The 21,403-nt window shown below is 42.5% G+C and overlaps 1 protein-coding gene across 5 annotated transcripts in view; it reads left to right on the forward strand.

Annotated features, from left to right (window-relative positions):
- Positions 1–21,403, forward strand: part of ARHGEF3 (Rho guanine nucleotide exchange factor (GEF) 3) — a 345,766-nt gene that overhangs the window by 291,540 nt on the left and 32,823 nt on the right. For 3 of the 5 annotated variants that reach the window (XM_011947258.1, XM_011947259.1, XM_011947261.1), the window contains one exon: positions 6,502–6,609. In XM_011947258.1, the coding sequence (XP_011802648.1) occupies positions 6,502–6,609 (108 nt within the window). Of the gene's footprint in view, positions 1–4,529; positions 5,336–6,501; positions 6,610–21,403 lie in introns of those variants that run through there. The other 2 variants (XM_011947260.1, XM_011947262.1) reach the window with 2 other exon arrangements.

Below are 21,403 nucleotides of genomic sequence, written 5' to 3' on the forward strand. Positions count from 1 at the left end.
GTAGAGACAGGGTTTCACCATGTTGGTCAGGCTGGTCTCGAACTCCTGATCTCATGATTCGCCCCCCCTTGGCCTCCCAAAGTGCTGGGATTACAGGTGTGAGTCACCTCGCCTGGCCAGTGTTTCTTAATGAGAGTGAATTAAGCCAGTCAATACAATGAAAGACTTCAGGGAGTGTGGCGACTTGGCCCATGGCTCTCCTTGGGGTTGCTGTCTTTAAATGATGTGAAGTAGCTTTCCCAGCGTTCTCTTTCCCAACACATGGAGCTTTCCCTATTCCAGTGTGTGTTATTTAGAAGTTACTGAAATTCAGTAGTGGGAACTTTTTTACAACACACAAAAATAGGTTTCTTCTATTCTGGATGATGTCTGTCTCTTTAGTATCCTTTCTCACTAGGCCCTCCCTAATAACTGAGGTAAAAAAAAAAAAAAAAGTCACAGATAGCACCTGTCTACTCTGGTTCAGCATCCGCTGGCACACTTGCAAAACAATTTTGTGTCCATTAAAAAAAAATTTTTTTAAACTTAATTTTGACATGTACTATAGACAGGCATGTACCAAATACATGTACCCTTTGACATTTATTTTGTCACGTACTTGTGCCCAGCACCTAGCTTTGATAGCTACCAACCTGTGACCAGTCCTGTTTTCCTCTTTCTCCATCCTCTTTCTCCACTGTTGTTATTTTGAAGTAGATCCCAGGCATCATATCACTTTTTATGTACTTTGTTCATATATATTTTTAAATGGTCAAGGAAAGTTGGCATTGTGTTTAGAAAGTTAAGAGAATAAAATGCAATAAAATAGGATTTACTCACATAAAAAGTAAGTCAAATGTTTCCCCTGTTTCTCAGGGGAGGACCCTGCATGTCCAGCTGCAGGGAGAATATGCAAATCAAGCTTTGCTATCTACTGGAGCCTGACGATGACTAGGTGTGCCTGTGGGAGGTGCAGTGCCTGGGAGTGTTGTCTTTGGGTATGTTACAGTAGGAAAGCTGAGGCTGGCCAGGCGCGGTGGCTCAAGCCTGTAATCCCAGCACTTTGGGAGGCCGAGACGGGCGGATCACGAGGTCAGGAGATCGAGACCATCCTGGCTAACATGGTGAAACCCCGTCTCTACTAAAAATACAAAAAAAAAAAAAACTAGCCGGACGACGTGGCGGGCGCCTGTAGTCCCAGCTACTTGGGAGGCTGAGGCAGGAGAATGGCGTGAACCCGGGAGGCGGAGCTTGCAGTGAGCTGAGATCCGGCCACTGCACTCCAGCCTGGGCGGCAGAGCGAGACTCCGTCTCAAAAAAAAAAAAAAAAAAAACAGCTGAGGCTGAGGGCCTCTGACTAGGACATAACTGGTCAGCAAACAACAGTCAGCAAACTATGGCCTGAAGATCGAATACAGCTGACTTCCTATGGGCCTCAAGCTAAGAATAGTGTCTACATGTTATAATGATTGAAAAATATCAAAAGGGTAATATTTTGTAAGCAGGGCATAGTGGCTCACCCCTGTAATCCCCAGCACTTTGGGAAGCCGAGGTGGGAGAATTGCTTGACCCCAAGAATTTGAGACCAGCCTGAGAAACATGGCAAGACCCCTTCTCTAAAAAATTTTTTAAAAATTTAGCCAGGCATGATAGTGAGCACCTGTAGTCCCAGTTTCTTGAGAGGCTGAGGTGGGAAGATCCACTTGAGCCCGAGAGGTTGAGGCTGCTGTGAGTCGTGATCGTGCCACTACACAGTAGCCTGAGTGACAGAGCAAGACCGTGTCTCAAAGAATATTTTGTGACATGAAAACTATGAAATTTGAATTTTAGTGTTCATAAATAAATGTTTAATATGATATAGCCACACTTATTTATTTACAGATTGTTTGTGTCTGAAAGCAGAGATGAGCTGTCATGACGGAGGCTGGGTAGCCCCTTACAGAAAAAGTTAGCTAGGCCCTGGTGTAGGGCATGGGCTCTGGAGTCAGCCTGCCTGGGTTTACATCCTGGTCACCTTGTTTTAGCTGAATGGTTTTAAGCAAATTGCTCTGCTACATGCCTTAGTTTCTCCATCTTTAAAATAGGGATCGTAATAGTAGTTAACTTGTAAGGTTGTTAATAGGATTAAATTTGCAACTATATGTAAAGCACTGAGCTAAGTTCCTGCTACCAGTATTAGCTCATTATTATTATTTGTTTATGCTAGAGTTTATCAGTCACTGTAAGATTGTAACTTCCTATTTAACATGAGGACAATGAAAGCCACCTAGAAGGTTCCTGGGTAGATTAAACGTGACCCTTGGGAGTACAGTTTCCACACACACCTGGCATACAGATAGAACCCTGAAAAGGCATTCCTGGCATTTGCAAACATTTGAAAGATTTTTTTATTTGGCTCCATCAACTCATGGGCAAGAGTATCTGCTAGCACAATCGATTCTCACCTCTTCCTTGCTCCTGACCAGATGTAAAGCAGCTGAGAGCCACACTGCCCTGCAGTACAACAGCCTGAGTCCTTATGCCAGTGACTGCATTTCCAGCCTCTCCTGGATGGTGTTTGAGGCTCAATAGGGGTAGAGTCTCAGGGCAGCTGCAGACATGAGATAGATGATATTCCTACTATTCCCCACCCCACTCTGGCTGCAAAAAGAAAGCACAGGGAAAATGAGTGGGGAGTTCCTGTATGCCATGTCTGTTTCAATGGAACTATTTTTGGAGGAATAAAAAAGTATGCTAGATTATATTGATGCCATGGGCATTTTCTTACATTGCAGACAGTCTGCTTTGGCTTTTACCTGTTGAGGGGAAGAATGAGGAGAGGATAAAAATCATTGTATCCCCTAGAGAAGGAATATCAAAATCCATTTAATAAAAATATCATACTAAGAATAAAATTGCATAGAGTGTTTTATTCTCCTTTGTTCGTAATTAAACACAAGATATTTTAAATTGTCAAATCAGTTTATTTATGAAAAAATATGACCTGTATGCCTTTCTTTATTCTCTCCTTTCCTTATTATCTCCTTTCCTTCTTCCCACCCCTCCCTTCTTTTCTTCTGTTCCTTTTTTTTTCTTTCCTTATCCTCTGAATAAATGAAGAACAAACATTTGATAAAAGCCACTGCCAATTCATGATAAAAATTCACAGCAAAGTTGGTACAGAAAGGAACTTTCTCTACATGATAAAGGGGTGCCTCTCCCATGCTCTCAGCAAATATTTAATGATGAAATCTCATTAATAATTACTTTAGAACCAAGAAGTAAACTAGTATACCCACTGTCTTGGCTTGTAATCAACAATATACAGGTGATTCTAGCCAGTGCAATAAGACAAGAGAAACAAAAAAGTTGTAAGTCCTGGAACAGATGAAACAAAACTGTCATTCACAAAATACTATCCTTACAGAATGCTCAATGTCTTTTCTTCTTTTCTTTTTTTTTTAAACTTTAGTGAAATACCCTCCTGCCCTGTCTTAAAATCACGTGGTAGGGGGTGGTGTCTGCACTTGAAACAGGACACTTGGTTCCTGGATTTAGCATTGACCTTGCCCAGCTTGGTCTGGCAGCTGAGTTGTTGGACTAGGAAGCATCCCTGCAGGTTATGTTCTGTTATCTCTCTATAAAGCCTGAAAGCATCCCTACAGTTGCATTTGCTAGTTCTCAGTAGAGCTATTTAACAAGAATCTGGAAACATTTTCCCTGAGGGCTCTCTTTAGACAGCAGTAAAATGTAGCTGGAGACATATTGAGTAAATGGAAAAGAAAAATCAAATGAGGCCAGGAATTTTTTTAATCTTCTATTCTCACAGAAGCCCTCAAGGAGAATACTATAATTCATACTTTACTCATATGGGTTAGGCATAAAGCCTCCCCCATAGATCCAATAACCTGTAAGTGTTCTGGTTTTGAAATTGCACCTGCTTACATTGCTGGATCATAGCACTAAATCACACAGCAGCGGCTTCTGGTTCAATTGTTCATTACTTGGGAATGTCAGATTGCCAGAGAGCAGCCTGATGTTTACATCCAAATCGGCAATGCCTTAGGAAATCAGTTTTAATTACAATCTCACGTAGCAGCACTGCACTCAACCTGCAGAGAGGCTGGCATTTGTGTTGAACCTACATCTTATAGTTGTGCAGAAAATGCCTGTCTGACTGGGTCATGCAAAACGGACAGCAAAGTCAGCAGAACCTTAGAAAAGATGATACAGCAAGTGGAACACAGCTGGATCATCCCCCATCCTGCCGAGTGTGCAGTGCTTTCTGGCCCCTTTTTAAAACAAGAGAACCCAGTTGGCGTTTGCCTTTCAACCTCCCCATTCTGATATAAAAATCTGTGACCCAGCAGCTTTAACCATAAAAGAGAGAGAGAGAGAAAGACTCAGAGTCAGTGGGCAGGATTCTCTGAGACCAGGTCCTGCTCCCTCAGGGAATCCTTGTCACCTCACTTGCTGTAATGCAGTTTGTGCTATCAACCTGGCATTTTCAGCCCAAAGCAGGAGCCATTTCGACAAATTCAGGGGATGCTTAAGAGGTGGTGTGTGTGTATGTGCGCGTGCGTGTGTGTGTATGTGTGTATTCAGTACGCCAGTGGTGCAGCTCTGACGTAAAAAAATGTTTTAAACCCTCCTCTGGGCACAAATACTCAAGAGCCTGGCACTGGACAGGGAGCATCCTGAAGGGCATTGTCACCTGAAGCAGAAAAGCTGTCAGATCTTTCCCTTCAGCTCTTAAATCATTGTCACGTAATGGCTTTCATCTTGGGAGATTCATCCTCTGCATTTTGGAACTGAGCCTTCCTAGTGTTTTGAGAGTTTTCTGCTGTCTGTTCAGCTTAGCACGCTAAGAAGCCGGAGAGGTACCCAGCAGCCTGGTTGCATGCTCTGTCTTGGAAAAGTATTTGACTGCTTTGAGAAATCGTGAGATCATTCTGGGCCACATTTTGGGATTGTATTGAATTTTTTTTTTAAGTTTTTAAATTTTTATATGTAAATGCCGGAAAGCTTGGAGATAGTCTATTTCAAAGAAGGCTTTTGGTTTCTGAGACTGGCAGGGGCATAAAATGACATGAGAGTGTCTCAGCAGGATTCCAAATTCACGAAAGGTTTTTCCAGGCACTTACTCTGTTCAAAACGGGGATGCAGAGATGTCCTGGAGAATCTGAAGTTCTGCCTTAACCCTCGAAACTTTGAAAGCAATGGCTGAAAAGGAAAGATGAATACCTAGAGGCTCCCTCTGGAAATGACTGAGGTTTGCCACCACAATTGGCTACTTTGGCTTTGTCCGTCAAAATTTGGTATCTTCATGTGCTGTCTAGCATCTACTACAGGTCAGATGGAGCTTAGGAGGACAAGGGTAACTCTTCTCTTTGTCTTTGTAAAACTGTTTTGTCTATCATCATTCTCTTCCTCATAGCCTGTTTTTGTTGTTGTTGTTGTTTATTTGTTTTTTGGTTTTTTTGACACAGAGTCTCTCTCTGTCAACCAGGCTAGAGTGCAGTGGCGCAATCTCTTCTCACTGCAACCTCTGCCTCCCGGGTTCAAGCATTTCTCTGCCTCAGCCTACAGGCACCTGCCACTACGCCCAGCTAATTTTTGTATTTTTAGTAGAGATGGAGTTTCACCATCTTGGCCAGGCTGGTTTTGAACTCCTGACCTTGTGATCCACCCACCTCGCCCTCGCAAAGTGCTAGGATTACAGGCATGAGCCACTGCCCGGCCAGCCTGTTGTTTTTATTTATGTAATTCTTGTCTGCAAAGTCCTTGGAATGGGTAGGATCCCTCCCACCTATCAGCCTGGTTTGAAGTAACTTGCAGATTTGCAAATAATGTTTTATGTGGAGGTGATTTTCAAAACTTGTGGCTGTATGTAGTATAGAAACCGATGTCCATAGTAGGGCTTTTTCTCTATACATTTTCTTTTGCTATCTGGTTATAATTTATAAATATTAATATGTGTATTTCAAATATACTGTAGATACAAAGATGCTTTCTTAAGAGCCCATAGAACTTCTTTTTAAAATTTTTTTTTTTAATTTAATGAACTAAGAAAACAATCTTGGTGCTTTAGGAAAGCCATTGCATAAGAGTGGCTTTAGGCAAGGTGGGGAAAAGGTTTTTAAAAAGATGTAACCAGAAGCAACAAAAGACAAGGTCATTGGGTGAGAAATCAGAGGCTGCTTTTCTCTACAGAAGGGGTGGGAAGACTGGTTCTACTAAGTGGAAGCTTATGTATTAAAAGCTGGCAGATACTGGGGGGTGAGGGATAAGGAGCAGATCCCTGCCCCTTTTCTGTCTTCCCAGATGATGCCTCTGTTGACATCCCCTGCCTGCCATTTGTCCTTCCCTGCCTCTTAAGCCAGGTCATCTCCATATGGCCGGAGTGAGACGTGACACTGTTTATATTCCATAGATCAGTGTATAGCCAGCACCTCATGGAGTGGAACACAGTTGTATGGTGGAGTTATGTTGTCTTTGCAATTGACCTTGACATTTTACCTTTTTTTTTTTTTAACTCTATAGGAGCCTAGTAATAAACGGGTGAAACCCCTTTCCAGAGTTACGTCACTAGCAAACCTCATCCCGCCTGTGAAGACCACGCCATTAAAGCGCTTCAGTCAAACCCTGCAGGTAAGAAGGGCACACGGGGCCTATGGTTGCAAGAAAATCATGGTGTACGGGAGGGAACATCCCCATTCTACCTAGAATTTCCCCTGGTTTGAGAGTGACCTGAATCAATGCTTATTTCAATAGAAGAGCGCAAGCGAGGGGACTTGGAGGAAGAAAGATGTTTTCAAGTTGCAGACAAGGGTCATGCAGAGCCAGAGCTATTGCAGTTGGGCCTTTCTCCACAATTGAATTTCAGAGTTATGTGCCCCATCCAGACATACTCTCACGCGATTTTTTCCTAAAATATCTATGGGCCTCCTGGGGAAACCAGCACATGATGTTAGCTGGAGGGCAACAGAGCCTAGTGGCTTCGACCAGGGTTGGCAAACCACATTGGGTGGAGAAAATCCAGTTCACCACCTGTTTTTTTATGACTCACAAGCTAAGCCTGATTTTTACTTTTTAAAATTCTTGGGGGAAAATCAAAAGAATGGTGCTGGTTCGTGACACGTGAAAACTACATGAAATTCAAATTTCAGTATCCATAAATAAAGTTTTGTTGGAACATAGCCATGCCCATCTGTTTATTGTCCATGGCTGCTTTGTACTATGGCATAATTGAGTAGTTGTGACAGAGACCATATTGCCCACAAAGCCAAAAATATCTACCATCTGGCCCTTCACATAAAATGTTTGCTGATCCTTGGCTTAGAACGAGGACCTAAGGACCTCGGAGTGGAATTACCTTGGGTTCTAACCTTGGCTCACCTTGGGCAGGTGACTTAACATCTCTAGGTCTTGCTTTTATTTTTTATTAAAAAAAATTTTTTTCCATACTTTGTCCTACAGATAGGTCTTCTATTCCTTATGGGTAAAATTTGCCATGATGCCACCAAACCATCATGGAATCATTGCAAAGATTTACAAGACAGTGAATTTAAAGGGCCTAGCATAACGCCTTGGCCCTTAGTTAGCAATCATTAATCTTCGAATTAGTTAACTAAGTAGTAAATATTAGCTACTATAATAGTTTTTTAGTTAACAAGTAGTTATAGTTGTTCTTAAACTGTTGATGAAGTGTATCTTTTAAAGTGAATGTTGAGATTTATCCAAGGCCTTGGACCCAATTTGATAATTATACAAATTTTCTTTTAGATTGAAGCCCACAAAAAATATGCCATGAAAAGGCTCACCTGGTTTAGCTGAGCAGCTGTCTTGAGTCTGCCATGTATTTGTCGTGAATACTTTTGCTTGGCAATGTTTTTTTATCTCTGCTTTCTCAGTCTTTAAGAAAACTGGGGACCGGAACCCAAGGCATGCCTCATGCTGTGAAAATCCATGACTTGAGAACTGTTTGAGGTTCTCCCTCGGCCCTTTCTGTCCTTGCCTGCCTACCATACTGCCAATATGTCATGACTCTACATATAGCCCAAGTGGTTCTTGCTACTTTCCCATAGATGCCCCTCCTCTCCATTACTTTTCCCCTGCCCTGCCCGTTCCTCTGTTAACTCCATTGCAGTTTCACCTGAATGAATACCTCATCACCTAATTAGCTATAGGTTTGGGTCTGTTTCTCTCAGCACTTGGGCCTCTGGATCCCTGGTTAATCCCCTGATCCCTTTTGTGGGAGAACGGAAGAAAGAGAAAATAAGGTCGTCTGGGAGAGCAAGATGAAGGGCTTTGAAACTAGTGAAGAATGTGTTTACCTTTTCTCCCTTGTGACCAGTCCTTCAGCCTTCTAGACAAGTTCATCGCGGGCATCCCCTGGAAGATTCATCACCACCCTAGTCCTGCACATCTGGTCTTTCGCTGAGCACTGCTTTTTGAAAATTCTTTAGAATGTCTACTGCATTTCACCCTTTCCTCTCCATCCCATGGCTGTGGCTCAAGTTCACTCTGCAATTATTTCCTCTCTTGATTGTGAGACCTCCAGATTACCAGCCATCTCTTCCCATTATTGCTCCCAGGACAGTCCACCCTCTGTGCGTGAAGGCCCTCATTCATTCAATAAGTGTTGAGTGAGCCCTCATCAGGCATTAGGCTCTTCCTGCCTTCATATTGCTGTGTTCCAGATATAATAGAATTGCCTTTTGGTAGGTTTGCAGCAGTGCTGTGTTCCCACATGGCAGTAATGAGCTAGACTTAGGCAGCCTGCCAACCATCACCTACAAACGTCCCCACCTCTCCCAATTGCCCTTCTAACACCTGACCCTTTACTCTCCGTCATTGCCTTGCCTAGTTGGTAGGCTTTTTGTGTTTGTGCTCCTGGGCCTAGGAAGAGCACAATCTGTGCCTCCCACTACAGCCCAGCCCTGGCTGCTGTAAGATCTGTTATCATACCTTCAAAATCTTTCTTTTGGCTTCCCAGGCTTCTCAGGCAAAATTTCTTTCTTCTGTTTCTGGGCTTCCTTCACAGAGAACAGTGCAGGAAACATTTGCTCACCTCAGAAATTTGCATTGACCTAGAGAACTAGAACAGAAAGAAATCAAGCCATGTCTGAAATCCAGCAGACTGAGGCCAAGCAAGGATGAGAAAGCCAAACCCAAGGGAGGATCTGACATGTGGAAATTGGTTTTTAAAACCTCAAAGATTTTTTTGGCAAAATTTTTTTTTTCTTTTTTTTGAGATGGAGTTTCACCGTTGTTGCCTGGGCTAGAGTGCAATGGTACGATCTCGGCTCACTGCAACCTCCACCTCCCAGGTTCAAGCAATTCTCCTGCCTCAGCCTCTCAAGTAGCTGGGATTACGGTCACCTGCCACCAAGCCTGGCTAATTTTTTGTATTTTTAGTAGAGATGGGGTTTCTCCATGTTGGCCAGGCTGGTCTCAAACTCCAGACCTAAAGTGATCCACCTGCCTCAGCCTCCCAAAGTGCAAAATATTTTTTTAATTTAATTTTTTCAAATATCGTGATAAATAGCTCACTCTAAGCTTTATATCTTGGCCATGAACAACCCAGCAGAAACAGAAGAGTTATTCGTAATGGTGATGTACATAGATACGGAGAGAACTGAGCAATGTGCTTATGTTTGAGTGTGTCCTTGGGTGGGGTGGGGGGCAGTCAGTGAATGGAAATACGCCCCTCAAGTTGTATGCAGAGTTCGCAGCCATGTTTGCAGAATGATCTGGAAAGCATGGAGAATGCCAGCTTGTCCCCATATGTCTTCTTGTAACTCACCTTGGTGCACACAGTGCAACTTCTGTGGCATTATTTCCAGCTGTAGCATCTCAATAATAGTTTCCCTCACCAGCAAGACTGAGAGAGGGTGCTAATTTATGTTTTATTTATTTTATTTTATTTTATTTTTTTCGAGACAGAGTCTTGCTCTGTCACCCAGGCTGGAGTGCAGTGGCGTGCTCTCGGCTCACCTCCACATGCACCTCCTGGGTTCAAGTGATTCTCCTGCCTCAGCCTCCCGAGTAGCTGGGATTACAGGTGCCCACCATCACACCTGGCTAATTTTTGTATTTTTAGTAGAGACGGTTTCGCCATGTTGGCCAGGCTGGTCTCAAACTCCTGACCTCAGGTGATCCATCACCTCAGCCTCCCAAAGTACTGGGATTACAGACATGAGCCACTGCACCTGGCTGGATGCTAATTTAATGTGGTCTGGGAGTAGTAAGGATGAGGGGGAAGAGCTGGCCCCATAGCGCTGCTCAGTGGGCTCACTTCACATCCTCTCTGATTTTGTCTAAGTCTTGGTTCCCTTTCCAATAAGGGAGAAACAGAGAACAAAGAGTGTATCAGCTGCCCCAAACCTCTGAGCAGCCATCCATTACCCGTATGTGTGTATTATTTATGCCTTTTCTATTCCAAAAATGACTCAAGGCTGTAATTGAGCAGCTTGGTTCTCTGTTGCAGTATTCCTTTTCCCTAGCTTCTGACACCTTAGAGACATATATATCCCTTTGGATATTCAATTATGTCTCTCAGGTTGGATTCTTTTAATTATAGAAGAGATGACTTAAGCCCAAACACGGTGCTTTAATCAATGCTGGAATACTTAGCAGTCCTTCCTCTGGTTCCTCAGGAGACCACAAGTTAGCCCAGGAGGATATCAGGAGAGCTCTGGGCTGGCAGCCACTTCCAAAAATGTTAAAAGCCCAGTCACACATGTGACTGGTCCTTGCAGCCATAGTTCAGCAAGACACTGCAGGATTTGTTCTCTCTTGCGTCCTCTGCCCATATGGGCTGGGGGCTTGCGCCCCAACACAAAGGCAGCATTTGTGGACGTTGGGGAGAGACAGCCTGACTGCATGGCGCTCTGTCTGCTTCTCACCAGGAAGGTTAGTGCTGCCGGTAGACTCAAGCACAGAATGTCTGGATCCCTCTGAGCCTATAAATCCCCCCACCCTGGCCTGCCTGAGAGGAAAATCTGGCCCAGCTCTGAAAGGGGCCCTCATGCGCTCCTCTGGTGTGAAGTGAGGAAGGCGAGCTCGCCTTTGGCCAGTCGCTCCCTGAGCCCTGCCTCTCCCTGTCCACAGCTGTGCACGGCTGCTGGACTCATTTGAGCTGAGTTCAGCACATGCTATGGAATGCTGTGTTCATGACGTTGTGATGTAGGCCCTCATTCTCTTTGGACTTGCACTTTTTCCTTTTCCATTATAAAAGTGAATGTTCACTATGGAAAAATGCAGAAAAGGAGAAAGAGAAAAAGAACACATACAGTCTTCCAACTCCAAAACAATCCATTAATAGTTTACCAGTTTCCCTCTAGCACTATTCTAGGCATAGGTACAGAGCTCACACACTCTGAGCCTAGTTTTGGGTTCCTTGCAGTCTATTCAGCCTTATCTCTGTCTGGGTGATCTGCTCACTTTTAGGTTAAAGCCTCCCACAGTGACTGTGGATGATCAGTTTCTCTTGCATCTCTTGTGAGTCTCAGCCTCACACATTTCCAAGCTATGCAGTTAAGTACACAGATGTTCATATTTGTCACCGTTACAGCCTCCTGGGGGAGTTGCACCTTTTATTAGGGTTAAATATTCCTGTTTATTTCCTTTAATGCTTTTTGCCTGGATTTTGTCATCGTCTTTTTTTTTTTTGCTTAGTGTGTTTTGTTCCATCTCTCTATTTTCCTTCTCCCTTTGTTACTTGGCTGGGCAAGGAGTTTAGCTTAGGGGAAGTATTATGTCACAGTTATTTTCGGAAAATATTATGGACTGAGTATATATTATTCCAATGTATTATTTTACATAACTAGTCTTCTATTAACACATATTTAGGCTGTGAATATTTTTATATTAAATAACTCTATGTTGAACGTTTTTTAATGCATTTGTCCTTTTTTAAAAAAATTACCTTCTATTTTGCTTTCTTTTCTGATTATATAACATCATTTAAATATTGAGGCCGGGTGCAGTGGTTCACACCTGTAATCCCAGCACTTTGGGAGGCCGAGGCGGGTGGATCACCTGAGGTCAGGAGTTTGAGACCAGCCTGGCCAACATGGCGAAACCCCGTCTCTACTAAAAATACAAAAAATTAGCCGGGTGTGGTGGCACACGCCTGTAATCCCAGCTACTCTGGAGGCTGAGGCAGATAGAATTGCTTGAACCTGGGAGGCAGAGGTCACAGTGAGCAGAGATTGTGCCACTGTACTCCAGCCTGGGTGACAGAGTGAGACTCTGTCTCAAAAATATATATATATATTGAGGCTGGGGCTGGGTGTGGTGGCTCACGCCTGTAATCCCAGCACTTTGGGAAGCAGAGGTGGGCGGATCGCTTGAGGTCAGGAGTTTGAGACCAGCCTGACCAACCTGGTGAAACCCCGTCCCTACCAAAAAATACAAAAATTAACTGGGCATAGTGGCGCATACCTGTTGTCCCAGCTACTTGGGAGGCTGAGGTGGGAGGATCACTTGAACCCAGGAGGTGGAGGTTGCAGTGAGCCAAGATCATGCTACTGCACTCCAGCCTGGGCAACAGAGTGAGACCCTGTTTCAAAATAAATAAATAAATAAATATTGAAAAATATAGTGAAGCACATAAAAGAGAGTAAAAGTCACTTGTAATCCTACTTCCCATCACCAAAAAACTTCCATTAATATGTTGGTACATACTCAGGCAATTTTACCTTTTACTATACTTGCATGTGCATTTTTTAAAACAAAATCACTATCACACTGTATATGCTATTTTTTTAGTCCCTTTGGTCTTAACGGTATAAAATAACTCTACAATGGAAGAGTATTTTTCATGTCATTTGTAGTTTTCGAAGACTTGATTTTTTTTTTTTTTTTAATAGAGACAAAAATCTCACTATGTTGCCCAGGCTGGTCTCAAACTCCTGGCCTCAAGCAGTCCTACCACCGTGGCCTCCCAAAGTGCTGGGATTACAGGCATGAGCTACCACACCTGGCTACAGACCTGATTCTTAATGGACTCATATAGCATTTCATCAAAAGAATGTACAATTTAGTTAATCACTCTCCTGTTGTTGAACATTTGTTTCTGTTTTTTGATCATTGTAGATAACAGTGCTTTCAACATCCTGATCATGTGCATGTCTGTATTTCTTTCTTTCCTTTGATTATACTCCTAGAAATGGAATTCTGGTCAAAGGGTGTGAATACTAAAGGCCATTGATACAGCAAGGCTTCTGTTATTGATGTGTGTCAGTTTTGGATAGACCTGCTTCTCTGTTTTCACATCTAAATCTAGACTTCTTAACATTTCTCCATCTCTTTTGCCACAGTTTTTCTCTTTGCTGTGATATCCTTCAAGATAGCTCTTCCCAGGGGCCCCTTGGGTTTTCCATGCAAGCCAAGGTGGTGTCTTATCTCCATATCCACAGTGCCTAATACTACACATTACTTAGGATGTGCTCAAAAATTAGTACTTGCTATTATTATCACTGTTATGACTAGAAAAGGCAGCCATTGCTGCTCCTAAGCTCTCTCCAGGGCCTGGCAGTGGCTGCCAGCCTAGTGATGGGGCTCTGCCCATCTCCTGCAGCTGGGCTACTTCATAATAGAATATGTGTCCCCTCCCCCAGTTGTAGCCCCTCCAGGAAGTATTGCTATGGCAAAAAAGGGTTTCCGGCAACCACAGCCTCTCATTGCTCCATCCTCTGGCCCTTAGATCAGGGAATTATTTTATTCAACCCAGATGCAGCATGAATATATGATAAATTAGTGGTCTCCATTAATGTTCTTTGGATCCACTGTGTTATTTATTCTTCCTTGACTTAATGAGGAGATAGTCAATAGAGAAAGGTAGTCCTGCTCTAGAGAACTGTAAAAGTTTTACTTGGTAAAAGTTGTCTAAGGTATATTAGCAAGTAGGGGAAGAAAATTGGGGGAAAGTTCAAAACCACTGTCCCAATTAATATTATACACCCATATTAGTATATGGATAGGAAAAAAACCAGGAACGTCAAATTCTTTTTTTTTCTGTTGTCTCTTGGGAATACAATTATAAGATAATTTTGTGGTTCTTTTGTTTATTTTGTGTTCTCCTTTTTTCCCCAGTATATAAGAATTACAAGTGAATAGAAAATAAATAAGTGAGATAGAACTATTGATTTTTTTTCATTATATATTTCTGTTGTACTTGAATTTTTTAATAATTATGTATTACCTTTGCAACCAGATAAAAATGAATAAGATTAGAAAATCTTCTATGATAAAATACACTACAGAGAGTTTAGCAATGGCCTGAGGGGTCGTCAAGGAAGACTGCCTAGCAAGGGTGGAGGGATTTGGGTTGGACCTGGAATGGCTCACAGATGATAAGGATGAAAGGGAGATAGCATTTCAGGCTTGAGAAGGGAATATGGGATGACTGATGCCATCTAGATATAAGTAATAAGTAAGAAATTACCCAAGCATATGTGCTGATTTCCATGTCTGGCAACCATGATCTCCTTCTCCGAGCACTTCAAACTTTGTCCCTTGGTCCAAGGTCATATATTTTCTATAACTAGCTTATTTGGCTGACATGGAGATGAGCTTGGGGGTGGATGGCACATGTGTGTTAGGGAAAGCAACCAGAAACCAGACTATCTTGTATTGGGTATCCAAGGGAGAAAATACAGTCATGGGTTCTTAGTTTCTCTTTCTGGTTGGGCCAGTAAAGCCCCTTCCTTATCCCTCTTTTCCGCTTATCACTAGAAACAGAAACTAAAAACCATGGCTTCAGGCTGCTAAAAGCCTAAAATAAAACAAACAAAACAACAAAATAAGGTGAGTTGGACAAGCTTGGAGAGTATAGCTGACAAGTTAATCTGTAGTCTATCTCAAGAGGAACTCCTGATTCTCTGCTGTTCTTTACTATTCTTGGAGTAGTAGAATATTACTGTTCTTTATTGTTCCTGGAAGCCACTGCAAATAGTTGATATTGGGCCAGGTGCGGTGGCTCATGCCTGTAATCCTAGCACTTTGGGAGGCCGAGACAGGTGAATTGTCTGAGCTCATGAGTTCAAGACCAGCCTGGGCAAGATGGTGAAACCCTGTCTCTAATAAAATACAAAAAATCGGCCAGGCTTGGTGGCAGGCGCCTGTAATCCCAACTACTCAGGAGGCTGAGGCACGAGAATTGCTCGAACCCGGGAGGCAGAGGCTGCAGTGAGCTGAGATCGTGCCACTTCATTCCAGCCTGGGCAACAAAGCGAAACTCTGTCTCCAAAAAAAAAAGTTGTTGACTGTTGTAATTTAAAACTTGTCATTTTTTATTTAGTAATAACACTCATTAGCGTAGTATCTATGATGAACCAGGTTCTGCGCAAAGTACCTTATGTTCATGGCCTCATATCATCTCCAAAACTCTGCAAGATAGGATTCATCATCACTTATAGGGAAAGATCTGAAGGTTTAAAATTGTGCCCAAGGTCACACAGCTGGTAAGGGCCAGAACTGGGATTCCATAGGGTGTTCAGAGTGCCTCTCTTGCCATAGGCTTACCACAAAAAGTCAAAGTTTGGTCATAATAAAGCCTGAAGTTGGCCAGGATTTAAAAATAGTCACCAGACTTTTGAGTTGGAGCATCCCACCTCACTGCTGTTCACCTTCTATGGCAGGGAGAGTCATCATTTCCGTTGCAGCTTGTGGAATATTTTGTCATTAACATTATCATGCAAAAGCCATTTTATGGTGCCCAATGAAGATGATTGGGCTACTGCCCCAAACCTCTGAAAGCCATCCTAATTTTGGACTTGCACTATGCAAATTATATAATATTTTCTCCACACCTAAGCCAAATATTTTCTTCTACTTTTCATTCATTCTGCTCAGAATATCTCCAAGCTACAGAAGGTTTTCTTGTTGTATAGTGTCTTTGAGGTTTGACATTTATTGATTGTGAATTAATTGGGTGCCCTTTTACCATGGTTTTAAGGTGCATCAATCTGAATCAGATTCTAAATATGTGGTTTTATGTTTATTGTGCCATTTCTAACTCAGTGTTCATTGTCTTTCACGTTCGTCAACCGACTGTGTTTCTGCTTAGTTAATATTTCTTCATTAAAGAAAGTCTGGAAAATAAATGCAGAGAATTAAAAGATGAAAATAAAATTCAGCCAGGTGCAGTGGCTCACACCTGTAATTCCATCACTTTGCGAAGCTGAAACAAGAGGATTGCTTGAGGCCAGGGGTTCAAGACTAGCCCGGGCAATATAGTAAGACCCTGTCGCTACCAAAAAAAAAAAAATCAAAAAATTAAAAATAAATAAAATTTTAAAAAGAAAACAAAAATTATCCATAGTCCCACCATCCGGGGGTGTAACCCCTGTTAACGTTTTGTTGTATTTCAAATTGGATCTTCTCTCACTTAACTCTACATGTGAGGTTCTCTCCTTATCATTAAGCTTTTCTCAAAAAGAATGTTTCTTAACAACTGTTTAAGATTTCCTTTTATTGTTGCAGTGTAATTTGTTTAATCCCTATTGTAGAACATTTTAGGCTGTTTCCAGATCTTTTATAAACAACAGTGTCCTGCTGAGGGCTTTTCTTTCCCTAGGAGTTATCCTAATGGAAGTCCCCCTAGGAGCCATTTGGTCCAGGTAGTTCAGAGAGATGTGTCTGCTGTTTGCTAATGAATGAATGCATGTATAATAAACAAGCACTAATAGTGGCAGTGCTGTCTGTGATATGACAATGATAGGTAACTACCATTCCTGCTGACCGAGTGCCAGGGACTTGGCCAAGCCTCTTGTGTACTTTATCTTATCCAATCCTCACTAAAACTTTGTGAGGTACTTATTATTATGCACCTTTTAGAGATGAGGAAACTGAGACCCAGAAAGATGAAAGGCCTCTCAGCCATTGAGTCAACTTGAAGCCATGCCTGTTTTACTCCAAAGCCTATGTTCTTCACCCAGATCCATGTTTTGGAGTCAAAAAATTGCACTCAGTTCCTATTCCAATACTTGTGCCAATCACTTACCACTCTGATACTCAAATTTCTCATCTATTAAAAGGGGAAAAATATAAGAACCTGCCCAGTGCCTCTCCTAGGATTAGCAAGAGGGTCAAATGTGACAGAGACCACACAGCTGGGAAGTGTTACTTCTCACTTATCATTAATTTCTGTAATGAAGCCTCATAGGAGACTCCTCCAGGATGCTGTTGGATAACATTTTCCTGTCCTGGCCATTATTGCTGTACACTTTGGTTTAACCCACCGCAGTGGCAACATAGGAAAGTGTTTTCCTCTTACAGTCCCACCCCAACCTCCAATCCTTGATAATAAACCATCTCCTACAAAATAGCAATATGGTTAGGATGGTAAGTGTGGAGAATTTCCTTGGCTTGAATACTTTATTGGAGCATGTTATCTGTGGCTGTGGAAAACAGTTTTTGGAACAGGGCGAGGGAGGACCCTGCTGAACAGGCGGCATTAACAAATCAGATCTGTCCCATCATGCCTACCTGCTGGGTTTACATTTCCTCTGACACGTGTAAAGTGCACCTGCCACCCCCCTCCCCCAGCCCCTGACAGACAGTCTCTTTTGCATTTGCAGCATCTTTTCCACATATCCAGCTCAGGCATAAACATGAGCACCATTTCCTTAATCTGCATTATCTGTTATGGTCGTTGTTTTAGCTGCCAGCAATTATGAGATTTCAGTTTTTGACTCATTTGCTAGGCCAGATTCCCTCATGGAAACTCTTGCTTGTCCTGGAATATTTTTCACTCCGTTCCCAGCATCCCCACACCCAGGGAGATATATGTATGTGCTTCTGTTTTTATGTGGTCCTGCCCAAGGCCAGGGCCCTCACTTTGAGGTGGGCCTCTCCTAGTTAACCGTGGACCAGGGTTTCTAACCCCAGGAACATTTGGCAATGTCTGGAGATGTTTTGGTTGTCATAACTGGGCTGGCTGTGCTGCTGGCATCTGGTGGTTAGAGGCCAAAGATGATGCTAAATATCCTACAATGCACAGGAGAGCCTCCCACAATAAAGAATCTGTAGTCCAAAATGTGGTGGCCAGGTTAAGAACTTTCAAACTTTCTACAGGCCAGGAAGTAACCTACAATTCATCTTATTTGGGCATGTGTACCCCACCACACTATGAATCTTATCCTAGGGCAATTAGGGTAGGATATTGGTTAAGTATTGGGGCAGGGGGGTTGGCCTGAAATAGACTAGACTTGGATTGTCATTCTGACAGTCACCTTACCGCCGGGTTTTAACTAATAAAGCACCATTCATTGCTGTGTGACCTTCAACAAAGTGTCACCTTCTTGAGCCTCAAGTTTCCTCATCTGTAAAGAGGGCGGAATCCTTCCATCTAGAGCTCTCCTCACAGTGTCCAGCACATAGCAAGCATAACATTTAATAATTAAGCAAAAGTTGTTGAGGTCTTACTATGTCAGTTGCTGATGAATCCATCAGCAGGTAGATATGCCTGCCTTCAAAGAGTTTACCTTCTATTGGAAGGAAATAGACATGAAAGAAACAAACAAACCTATAAATATAGCACATATTGAATATAGAGAAAAATAGAGAAGGGCAGAGGGTGTGTAGATGGACAGCAGGGATGCTGGTAGGGATGTGGCTGTTCTTCTCTCTAAAGAGGCATCCTCTTGGAGTTTTTTTCTTCTAGTAGTAGTTGCCTATTCCTCCCTCAACTCAAGTTCTCTCAATATAGTTTTTCCCAGTGGTACTGATGATGGATTCAGGGGTAGCTCATGGTATGTAGTCAGTGCTGTTGTGAACACCCGCCCATCACCAGGTGCTGTCCCCAGCCTAGCCCAGCTGCTGCCCACACACTGGTTTGGTATTATTTTATTATTATTATTTTTTGTAGAGACAGGGTCTTGCTACATTGCCCAGGCTGGTATCAAACTCCTAGCCTCAGGTAATCCTCCCATCTCAGCCTGCCAAAGTGCTAGACTTACAGGTGTGAGTAACCTCACCTGGAAAAATGGTTGGCATTCTTTATTCCTCCCTTGGGATTCTTCTTTCAACATCCAGTCCCCTTCTGAGTGTCGTAAGAAAAAATGTTTCTTTTAATCCAGCCTAATTAAAGGTGTGAATTTGAAGTTTGATTAGTCAGAGATCAGCCATTATTCCTGAAGCTGAGCAAATGCATCCTCTCTCTCTCCTTAACTAGATTTATATTCCTAGAAGGCAGGAACTGGATCCCATCTCACTGAAACCTCCCCAAAATGCATGTCTTGCATGCAAACAGTAGATGCAGTTCCCATAGTAGAAAGAGCTCAGGCTCTGTTGGAACCAAACAGATCTGGTTTTGAATCTTAGCCTCCCTCAACCTCAGTTTCCTCCTCAGTAGAATGGGAATAAACCCCCAACTTGCAGGGTGGTTATGAGAATCAGAGAGAATATATCAGAAGTGCTAAGTGTAGGCAAGGCATATAAAAGACCCTCTGTGATATCCCCCATAGTACCCCGAGCCCAGCAATCACCAGGGAAATGCAAAGCAAGAAATCCGTAATGGTAGAGCTCACCTAGTACAGCTTACTGCTCTCCTTTTTCCCATGCCGCAGCAGAAGACAATCTCTAACTCTCTGGGAAATTTTTAAATAAATTAATTAAAATATGCTCAATCTTACCTTCAAAACACAAAACTGAAATTAAGGTGTAGTTGTTTTAACCTATCAGATTGATAATAATACCTTGTTGATGAGAGTGTGACCAATCTATGAGAGATATGTACCTATCTGAGGAATATAAAGTTTTAATAGTCTGTTTGGAGGTCAACTTAGTGGTACATCTCAAACATTAAAATGTTCATACTTCTTAGACCAAGGAATTCCACTTAAGGAATTCCTGCCTTTTAGAAGTATCAGCACAAATACACAAAGCATGTTCACTGAGGTACTTTTTGTAATAGCCAGACACTGGAAACAATTTTAATGTCCATCAGTTGTGGATTGATTAAATCAATAGGCCTGTGCAGACTATGGGAGGGATACTAACTGTAGCCATTAAAAAAAATAAGTGAATTTGAGGTAATGGAAATGTTTAAGAACTAGATAGAGTGGTAGTTGTACAACCTTGTGAATATACTAAATAGCATTGAATTGTTCACTAAAAAATGGTTAATTGTAGGCTGGGCACAGTGGCTCATGCCTGTAATCCCAGCAGAATGGGAGGCTGAGGCAGGAGGATCTCTTGAGACCAGAAGTTCAAGACCAACCTGGGAAACACAGCAAGACCCCATGTCTACTAAATTAAAAATAAAAAAATTAGCCAGGCACTCACTTAGTGGTGGCACTCATCTATAATCTCAGCTACTCAAGAGGCTGAGGTGGGAGCATCACTTGAGCCCAAGAGTTTGAGGTTACAGTGAGCTATGGTTGCACCACTATGCTCCAGCATGGGCAACAGAGCAAGACCCATCTCCAAGAAACAACAAAAAAAGTAATTGAGGTATGTAAATTTCACCTAAAGATACTGTAAAGTAGAAAGAGAAAACATTCTCGGCCTGGCGCAGTGGCTCAGGCCTGTAATCCCAGCACTTTGGGAGGCCAAGGCGGGCGGATCACAAGGTAGGAGATCGAGACCAACCTGGCTAACACGGTGAAACCCTGTCTCTACTAAAACTACAAAAATTAGCCGGGCATGGTGGCGGGAGCCTGTAGTCCCAGCTACTGGGAGGCTGAGGCAGGAGAATGGTGTGAACCCAGGAGGCAGAGCTTGCAGTGAGCCGAGATCACGCCACTGCACTCCAGCCTGGGCAACAGTGAGACTCCATCTCAAAAAAAAAAAAAAAAAAGAAAAGAGAAAACATTCAGTTTTCTATGCGTGTTAACAAATTCATGGAAAAAGTTTGGAAAGAGCTAGAACAAACTTAACAGTTATTACTTCTAGACTTGGGGAAATGAGGGCATTTGTACTTAATTTTATATACTTTTGTATGAAAATTTAAAGTTAGCATACATGATTTTCAAATTGGTAGGGGGAGTTTAAAGTTAGCCAAGGACTGAAAATATAACAGGGTAGGAGGTTGATTCTCTCAAGTGAAAGTGGAAACTTTCATTTTGAATTTTTTGTGTGTGTTTTCCTTTCTTTGTGCTCTTTAATTCTCAACTCAGCTGCCATCAGAACTGCAAACTGGGTTGAGCAAGTTAATGACTCACCGCACTTGTTTTGACCTTTTAATGCTTGATTCCGAGTGCTGGGGATCTGCGTGCTTTTAGTTACTGGTTACTGTTTACAAGAGACTGTTTTTAAGAGATCACAAGGATTTGTAAGATACCATTAGTGAACTGTGTATTTGGTGCAAGTACTTTCTTGACCTGCATAGGGCTGGTCTAGCCATCATGAGCTCATTAGTGAGCCCAGGAGCTCCCCGCTACTTGTGCCAGCCTAAGGGGCTTGTGTTGGTACTTGCAAACAGAGTGAGATA

This window comes from Colobus angolensis, unplaced genomic scaffold (genome assembly GCF_000951035.1).
Source record: "Colobus angolensis palliatus isolate OR3802 unplaced genomic scaffold, Cang.pa_1.0 Scaffold26, whole genome shotgun sequence".
NCBI classification, from domain to species: domain Eukaryota; kingdom Metazoa; phylum Chordata; class Mammalia; order Primates; family Cercopithecidae; genus Colobus; species Colobus angolensis.